This window comes from Drosophila suzukii, chromosome 3 (assembly GCF_043229965.1).
Source record: "Drosophila suzukii chromosome 3, CBGP_Dsuzu_IsoJpt1.0, whole genome shotgun sequence".
Taxonomy (NCBI): domain Eukaryota; kingdom Metazoa; phylum Arthropoda; class Insecta; order Diptera; family Drosophilidae; genus Drosophila; species Drosophila suzukii.
The window spans coordinates 21,527,152-21,535,880 of NC_092082.1; the positions used below are offsets into that span (position 1 = coordinate 21,527,152).

General features: G+C 46.8%; 2 protein-coding genes across 3 annotated transcripts; one reads left to right on the top strand and one right to left on the bottom strand.

The window, feature by feature from the left end:
• Window positions 1-1,152: 1,152 nt before the first annotated feature.
• On the top strand, window positions 1,153-6,210 carry mib1 (mind bomb 1). 2 transcript variants are annotated; one of them, XM_017080028.4, is made up of 4 exons: window positions 1,153-1,623; window positions 2,597-3,829; window positions 3,889-5,829; window positions 5,892-6,210. In XM_017080028.4, the coding sequence occupies exons 1-4, from the start codon at window positions 1,300-1,302 to the stop codon at window positions 6,030-6,032; spliced, it is 3,639 nt and encodes a 1,212-aa protein (XP_016935517.4). In that variant the 5' UTR covers window positions 1,153-1,299; the 3' UTR covers window positions 6,033-6,210. The 2 variants fall into 2 exon arrangements, with proteins under 2 accessions (XP_016935517.4, XP_016935518.4); XM_017080029.4 differs by lacking the exon at window positions 1,153-1,623 and adding an exon at window positions 2,458-2,508.
• Window positions 6,161-7,977, bottom strand: mRpS31 (mitochondrial ribosomal protein S31). The gene is made up of 3 exons (XM_017080030.4): window positions 7,819-7,977; window positions 7,295-7,753; window positions 6,161-6,848 (listed from the first exon to the last, which is right to left on the bottom strand). Exons 1-3 carry the CDS (start codon window positions 7,854-7,856, stop codon window positions 6,215-6,217), a joined length of 1,131 nt encoding a protein of 376 aa, XP_016935519.4. The 5' UTR covers window positions 7,857-7,977; the 3' UTR covers window positions 6,161-6,214.
• Window positions 7,978-8,729: the final 752 nt, after the last annotated feature.

Here is an 8,729-nt window from a genome sequence, read left to right on the forward strand (position 1 = left end):
GACGAGGACGAGGACGAGGACACTTTCGACTATTGTCCGCGCGCCCCTTTCATCTTGACCGCTAACAGATCATTTGAGCCGGGCATTTCGAGCCATTAAATTGATTAGTCGCAGCACCGGGGGACGCTGGGAAATCACTCAAATCTGTGATTGATACTTTACGGCGTCAATTATGTATGCTGCTAAGCAGCAAGGACTTAACGAATCGAGGGGGGCAATTCCTTTTAATGGGAAAAATAGGCGACATATCTGAAGGTTTACTTAGGGAGGGTGGGACGAAGTCGACATCCCTTTTACATTTTTTTGTTAATGTTTAAATGGTAAAACGGAATATTAGGTAATTGCTATCGAACCAGGTAACCCATTGCAACACGGAAACGGAAACCACAGTTTGGATTTCAAAATCCTAAATTCCTCATCAAAACAAATCCAATCGGTTTCTCTGACTTAGCCCTTGGTAATATCCTACCTACAATTAAAAATTGATATTAAAGAAACAGATTAGAAATGTCTATCTGCTACGTCTCAAATGATGGAAATTCAAATTTCAACCGTTTTGGCTGAAAAAGATTTCTGTGTAACCGCGGAATAACATGGTATTGGAAATCGAAGAAAAACGGCCCCTATCAAGTTGACGATCTCAAATTGATTCACAAAAATTTCTGATATCAATTTCTTTGACGGAAACGTATCAAAAATGTTTTACCTTTTGCATTGGCTTTGGCATTTGATACATCATTGGTTGTAGGTTTAGTTTTGTCTATGGTTTTCTTTTCTGTTTTGTATTTTGGTTTTGATTTTGGTTTTGATTTTGGCTTTGTATTTGTGATTAATTTGTGCCTTGTGGCCTTGCTCTGATTTTATTTTTATCTCGAAGTTTCGTTTGCCGTGAATTTATTATTTTTTTTTTATTTAATAAAAATTATTTAATACAAATTTTAACTTCAAAATTTTTTTTAATGTCCTCATTACTTATAATTTTGTAAAATTGAGACCAAAATCTCTTACTATTTTTGTTTTTGGCTCGACCTTAAATTTTTGTTGAAAATTAACTCTTATCTTTCCACTGTGCGGGAGTGAGTGACCAGAGTGTAACGAGCACATTTTCAAAATGATGTCCTACGGTCCTACCCAAACTATCGTTTATGGCATCTATCGCTTGCGGACCAACGGTCACACTGCTCGGTGGTTGTAAATTCCGTGGCTGTCGAACTTCGAACGCGAATTACTTAACGATACAGTGGAATTCACCGTGCGAAAACATTGCGCATCCGCCCAACGACCTTGCGGAGTGGCAACATGTCCTGTGCGGCCACCCTCTCGACGGCCAAGGACTCGACGAACGCGGCGAATGCGAATGCAAATGCCAGTGGAGCACCAACAAACAGCAATACCAACACTAGCGCACAGTCGACGGCTGTGGGTGTGGTAGTGAGCAGCAGTGCATCGGGCGGAGGGGGTGGGGGTGGCTCCATTTCGGGCAACACCACCGCATCCTCCTCCGCCGCAGGGGGCGTGGCAACGGGGGGCGCCAACTCGGCGGCTGCCCTCGTCCGAAGATTCTCCATGGAGGGCGTGGGAGCAAGGGTGATCCGCGGACCGGACTGGAAGTGGAACAAACAGGTGAGCGCGCAGGTCAAGTCGAGTTGAGCCATCTGGTTCTGACGAAAAAACACTCTCCCCGTTCTCAATTGACCGATCAATTGCTTTAATTGCCCTGCTTAGCTCGGTTCTTGACGTCTTGCCAAACTAGTCAAGTTTCTCTTTTCACATTTTCACCAGAATGGACACAAGTGATCCTAGAAAGTGTGTATACAGTCCTCATTCGTTACACTGAAGAAATACACTTAAAGAAATGAAAATGTAGTATTTACTTCGCTTACTGTTAATTGGCTTACAAAGTAACTTGATTTTTTTTAGAAACTTAAGGAAATATAATCTTTAAAGGATTTTTAAAATTTATAGTCAAATTAACTATTTTAACTATTTCTGTTCAATAAAATTCTTAAAAGACTTTGGTAAAATTGTGAATGCCTAAAATGTATTGTCTTATAATGTGGAAATATGTTTTCATTGTGAGTCATAACCTCTTGCAAGTTTCAAAAATGCAGCACATCTCATTAGATGTAGATAAAGATAGTTTGATAAATAAAAAGTTATTTCCGCAAATGAAATTGTAAATGGACAGTGGCTACCATTTATATATGAATCACATATTGTAATTTAATACTCCAGTGTATATGACTAATCATAAATCAGATACTTTTCTAATGGCCTTACAGTATCTGCCAGCTTTGTATAAAAAATATTACGATAGCCCTCATTGAAATGTCATTAAAACCTTTGAACAAATAAACTCAATCTAAACGTAAACCAGGGTACGCAAACCCTGGTTCGACTCGCTGATCCCTTTGAAGATAGCCAAACGAACTTGTAGCGACTGCCTACCTTAACACTTAGTTAGTTGCTATTATGCACTCCATCTATAATTTTCGCATCCTAATCAGCGTAGGTTCAAGCTTATTTACGCAATGCAAAATCGAAAGACTGAGTGAGACTGACTAATAAAATATTCCCTCCTCTTGATTCTCCCCAGGATGGCGGCGAAGGACACGTGGGCACCGTTCGCAATTTTGAATCCGCCGAGGAGGTGGTGGTCGTCTGGGACAATGGCACCGCTGCTAACTATCGCTGCGCTGGAGCCTACGATCTCCGCATCCTGGACAGTGCACCCACTGGCGTGAAACACGAGGGCACCATGTGTGACACTTGCCGCCAGCAACCGATCTTTGGCATCCGTTGGAAGTGCGCCGAGTGCATCAACTACGATTTGTGCTCCATCTGTTACCATGGAGATAAGCATCACCTCAGGCATCGATTCTACAGAATAACCACGCCAGGAGGCGAACGAACCATGCTGGAGCCGCGTCGAAAGTCCAAGAAAGTGCTGGCAAGAGGCATATTCCCGGGAGCCCGTGTGGTTCGGGGCGTAGACTGGCAGTGGGAGGACCAAGACGGCGGAGTGGGCCGACGTGGCAAGGTCAACGAGATCCAGGATTGGTCCTCGGCCTCTCCAAGATCCGCCGCTTATGTTATCTGGGACAATGGATCCAAGAATCTTTACCGCGTGGGCTTCGAGGGAATGGCCGATCTGAAGGTCGTAAACGATGCCAAGGGCAGTAATGTTTACCGGGATCACCTACCACTTCTTGGCGAAAACGGACCCGGAAAGGGACCACATGGCTTCCAGATCGGTGACAAGGTTACAGTGGATTTGGATTTGGAAATCGTGCAATCTCTGCAGCACGGACATGGCGGCTGGACCGATGGCATGTTCGAGTGTCTGAGCAACGCTGGAATGGTCGTGGGAATCGACGAAGATCACGATATTGTAGTGGCCTACAATTCCGGAAATCGCTGGACATTTAACCCAGCTGTTCTCACTAAAGTATCGTCCCCCACAACTGCTCCTCCGGAGTTCCAGGTGGGCGACATTGTCAAGATCTGTTCGGATGTGGAGAGCATCAAGATTCTGCAACGCGGACACGGCGAGTGGGCTGATGCCATGCAGCTAACGCTGGGAAAGATTGGTCGCGTGCAGCAGGTCTATCACGATAACGACCTCAAAGTGGAGGTGGGCAATACGTCGTGGACTTACAATCCGCTGGCCGTGTGCAAGGTGGCGTCTTCCACGTCCTCCGATGGGGGCTGTGCTCCGGTTATCCCCAGCGGAGAACGTCTCTCGGCCATTCTCAAGAAGCTGTTCGAACCGAACGTCTCCGGCGATGCCACTGAGGAGTTTGTCAAGGCAGCAGCCAATGGATTTGCGGTGAGTGCAAGGTCAATAATATGTCCTTAATTTCTTAAACAATTTTATTGTGATTTCAGGCCCGTTGCGAGGAGTACTTGGCCGGAGCAGGTCAACCTTCGACTTCTAGTGCCTCGCCCAGTTCCGGCCCGGATGTGAATGTAAATGGTGTGTTTGCCGGACATACAGCCTTGCAGGCCGCCAGCCAGAATGGCCACATCGAGGTCATTCAGGTCTTACTGCGACACTCCGTGGACGTGGAGATCGAGGACAAGGACGGAGATCGTGCTGTCCACCACGCCGCCTTTGGGGATGAGGCCGCAGTCATCGAGATTTTGGCCAAAGCTGGCGCGGATTTAAACGCACGCAACAAGCGGAGACAAACTTCTCTGCATATTGCCGTCAACAAGGGCCATTTGAACGTAGTTAAGACGCTTCTTACGCTGGGCTGCCATCCCAGCTTGCAAGATTCCGAGGGCGATACACCTCTTCACGATGCCATTTCCAAGGAGCACGACGAGATGCTCTCCCTGTTGCTGGACTTCGGGGCAGACATCACGCTTAACAATAACAACGGCTTCAATGCCTTACATCATGCTGCTCTCAAGGGTAATCCCAGCGCCATGAAGATCCTGCTGACCAAGACAAACCGTCCTTGGATCGTGGAGGAGAAGAAGGATGACGGCTACACTGCCCTACATCTGGCAGCACTCAACAACCACGTTGAGATTGCTGAGTTACTCGTTCACATGGGTAAGGCCAATATGGACAGGCAGAATGTGAATCTCCAAACAGCTCTGCATCTGGCGGTGGAGCGTCAGCATGTGCAAATTGTCAAGCTGCTGGTGCAGGATGGCGCTGATCTAAACATACCCGATAAGGACGGGGACACTCCACTTCATGAAGCACTCAGACATCATACACTTTCGCAGTTGAAGCAACTACAAGATGTGGAGGGATTCGGCAAGCTGTTGATGGGCCTCAGGAATGCCAATAACAAGAAGGCCTCTGCCTCGATTGCCTGCTTTTTGGCTGCCAATGGAGCCGATTTGACTTTGAAAAACCGAAAGCAGCAGACTCCATTGGACTTGTGTCCAGATCCCAATCTTTGCAAGACCCTGGTCAAGTGCTATAACGAAAGGAAAACCGACGACTCCGAATTGCCCGGAAATGTGGCTGGCACAAGTTCGAATGCCAGGGCAAGAGCCGCCAGCGGTAGCCTAAACCAATCTTCTTCAGCAAGTTTGCCGCTGGCCAATCTGGCTGCCAGCTCCACCTTCCCCGCTGCCTCCTCGTCCTCCATATTTGCGCTCAATGGCATCGCCAACGAGATGAGTCAGTCCCTGCACGAGGATCCCCCAAAGTCGACACCCAGTCTGGAAGAGTGTCTGGTTTGCTCGGATGCCAAGCGGGATACAGTATTCAAACCCTGTGGCCATGTCAGTTGCTGCGAGACTTGCGCTCCGAGGGTGAAGAAGTGCCTCATCTGCCGGGAGACGGTCTCCTCTCGCGAAAAGATCGACGAGTGTCTGGTTTGCTCGGATCGAAGGGCAGCTGTTTTCTTCCGCCCCTGTGGCCATATGGTTGCTTGCGAACACTGTAGTGCTTTGATGAAGAAGTGCGTCCTTTGTCGTACCCAGATCGACGAGATCTTGTCGTTTAGTCTCTGCTGCGGAGGAAGTGGACGACCAGAGAAGGTCACTGCGGCAGGTGGAGGAGTGGCTACTGTGGGTTTGCCACTGCCCGATGATCGGTTCATGGAGGCAGCAGCAGCGGCAGCCTGTTCCAATGCCTCAAGCGGCCACAACGTAGTCATGAACAACACCGTGGTAACTCCGGTGGCGGGAAGCAGCAATCCTTTGAATAGCCAGAACAATCTGCTGGCTGCTGCGGCAGCCTCTTCAAATGTCTCGAATCTGGCAGCCGCCGGAAGCGTGATGGTGGCCCCTTCCAATGTCAACAATTTCCAGATGGACGATGTTCAGAAATTGAAGCAGCAGTTGCAGGACATCAAGGAGCAGGTAAGTTGCTACACAAATAATTGTAGTGATTTAAATCCAATGATCGTGTATAAAAATTCCAGACAATGTGCCCCGTCTGCTTCGATCGCATTAAGAACATGGTCTTTCTGTGTGGCCACGGCACGTGCCAGATGTGCGGCGACCAGATCGAGGGATGCCCTATATGCCGCAAGACGGTGGAAAAACGCATCCTGCTCTTCTGAAGCCCCTTCCCGGCACACACATTCCGCGCACAGTCTGCACAGCCCTGGAAGTATTAGGATATTTAACGGACTCACATTCTTATACACACACATATAACTACACAATATATCATATATATAACTATATATCGATGGTCTTATAAAGCAAAAATATATTTTTAACAAATATTCAAACAAAGACATTAAGCAGAAATACTTTTGCCCGGCTCCTTGCTAATCAGGTCCTTGAGTATGTCCTTCTTGGCCTGGAAATAGTCACGGAACCATAGGATGTGATCTTTCTTCTCCTGGGCGGTCACGTAGGGGTTCTTGGACAGGCCGACGCAGACGAGCTCCATGAAGTGGCGGATAGGTCCCTTGCTGGGGCACCAGTCCTCCAGATGCTGTTCGAGGAAAATGTGTTCCGAGAAGTCCACGTTCACCTCGTCCACCCAATCCTGCTCGTTGTTAATGGGAAAGCGCCACACCTTGTTCTGATCCGTCCACAGGACCATCTGTTCGAAGTAGTTTGCCGGCGGATGGGAGGCCTGGAGGCTCAGCTCTCGCTCGCTAAGCTGCGACCAGGTGGAAAGGATGTCGGTGGAACTGGGCAGCTGTGTATCCTTGAAAATGCCTAGCGGTTCGCCACCGTACAAATTGACACTGCCCGTAAAGGATTCGGCCTCCCGTTTCATGTGCCTCTGTGGCCGCTGATAGCTACCATCTCTGCCTTGGTGCTTGGACCTGGAGGCCAACGAACGACGCACGTACTCTCCACGAGTCTGATCTTGTTGTGGCTGCTGGCGCCGATCGATCTTCATACCCACAATCAGGTCACTGTGAAAATAGATTAGTTTCAATTAGTCTTACAATTTTCTAAACTTAATAAAAATTTGACCACGAAATTCGAACGGGAAAGTTTTTATTCTTCCAAGGCATTTTAATGAGAACTATTTAAGTGCAGAGATATTTAAACTGTAGGTAATTATTATCACCATTGAAATTCCAATTTTGTAACTTTCTTATATTGAAAATCACTAGTTCCCTTAATTTAATTTGAAGATAATCTAGGCATCTAACATAATTGTTTATAGGATCGTTAGGTGGCTTTTAGATTTGCATAAACGATATAAATTTAAAAGAATAACATGTCATATTCTTTTTTCTTTTGACTAGGAACTAAAGGGAATCAAGGATTTAAAATGAGCCAACAGTTCCTGTGGTTCCTCAAAAAATTTGTAATCTAAATAGAACCAGAAATTAATTATCAATTTTCCGCCCACCTTAGATTAAGTTCCTTTTCGCCAGCAGGGTCTGATGAAGCATCAGCCGTCTGATTATCTCCTTTCGCCGCTGGAGATGATTCGCTACCATGACCGAGAAGTTTGGCCAGTAGCTCCGACTCAGTCTGCTTCTTGTCGCTCTCGCTGGTGCCCAGCATGCTGGCAATGTTCTTGGCCGCGGTCAAAACATTCTTGGAGGCCGCCTCCTGTTTCTGGGCCTCCCTTCGCTTGCGGTTGGCATCGCCAGGACGTGGGAAGTCAGATGCCGAGAGCTGATCTGTGGCCTGCATAGTGCCCAGCAGTCGGTTCAGTCGCTGGGCCGCCGTCTCCTTTTCCGCGGGCTTATCCTTCTTCTTTGTAGGCTTCTCGTCGTCCGAGGAGGAGTATCCATCGTCTTTTTTCGACTGCGAGGAGTAGCTGACCAACCCCACGTTTTTGTAGGCAGCCGGCAGCAGGGAACTGCAATAAGTAGGTGTCAGTTGGGCGATTATTAACGGTTGTAATATTTCAGCTTTATAGCCTACCGTAAGCTCAATCTGTGGGTGCTGCGTAGAGCCAACATTTTACCCGATTTCTTTGATTAATTTAACTAGAAATAAAAACTAAAAAATCGCTCGCGTAACAACAATCCAGCAGAGAGTTGCCAGACTTTTGTAATTATTCCAGTCTACCACTGAGGCTAATTTATAGCTAACTTAACTTGGCTATATTTTGTATCTAATTTAAATGAAGTTTTATGAATTTTAATTTTAGTACATGCAAAAGTCCCTAAATTACAGCAGATATGTTTTAAGTGGTCATAATACTTAAAATCAGCTTAAAATTCTATAAAACAGCATTTTAAATCTAGCTACTTCAAATGACATTTAGCTACTTACATTTAGAAACAGTTGGCAGTCCCTACCACCTGTATGACCGTTGCTTATGTTTTTAAACCGTTGCAGGTGACCGTTTTCCGTGGTATATGTTGAATTTTCTTTGTTCTTTCAAGGACTAAAACATTTTCAAGGATTCTGGCGTTGCATTCTGTGTATCGCACAAGCCTTCTTTCTCTCCGTAGCACACCAACTTTTATGAAAGCGTTTTCCCCCGCGATCATACCCTGCAAGCATTTTCTATCGCGGAAGGCACTATTAAGTGACTTCAAGAAGATGAAAACGATCGTCCGCGATATCGCATTCGGATCGCGGAAGTGACTCCCGTCGGGAAGAAATGTGCCACTTCGGCGACACTTCTCGAAGTCACTTCTGCGTTACTTCTGGAAGTGTCGCCAAAGTCACTTCTGGAAGTGTCGCCGAAGTTACTCCGAGAAGTGCCGCCGAAGTGGCACATTTCTTCCCGACGGGAGTCACTTCCGCGATCCGAATGCGATATCACCGAAGTAACTTCTAAAAGTGTCGCCGTAGTCACTTCTGGAAGTTACTCCGAAGTGACT

What these genes read in the sequence shown, in the direction of transcription:
- mib1 (XM_017080028.4), top strand. Translation starts at nt 1,300, where the DNA reads ATGTCCTGTGCGGCCACCCTCTCGACGGCCAAGGACTCGACGAACGCG. An exon ending in ACTGGAAGTGGAACAAACAG is followed by an intron (nt 1,624 to 2,596) that starts GTGAGCGCGCAG and finishes GATTCTCCCCAG; the next exon opens with GATGGCGGCGAAGGACACGT. An exon ending in CAGCAGCCAATGGATTTGCG is followed by an intron (nt 3,830 to 3,888) that starts GTGAGTGCAAGG and finishes TTGTGATTTCAG; the next exon opens with GCCCGTTGCGAGGAGTACTT.
- mRpS31 (XM_017080030.4), bottom strand. Translation starts at nt 7,856, where the DNA reads ATGTTGGCTCTACGCAGCACCCACAGATTGAGCTTACG. An exon ending in ACCCACAGATTGAGCTTACG is followed by an intron (nt 7,754 to 7,818) that starts GTAGGCTATAAA and finishes TACTTATTGCAG; the next exon opens with TTCCCTGCTGCCGGCTGCCT. An exon ending in GAAAAGGAACTTAATCTAAG is followed by an intron (nt 6,849 to 7,294) that starts GTGGGCGGAAAA and finishes CTATTTTCACAG; the next exon opens with TGACCTGATTGTGGGTATGA.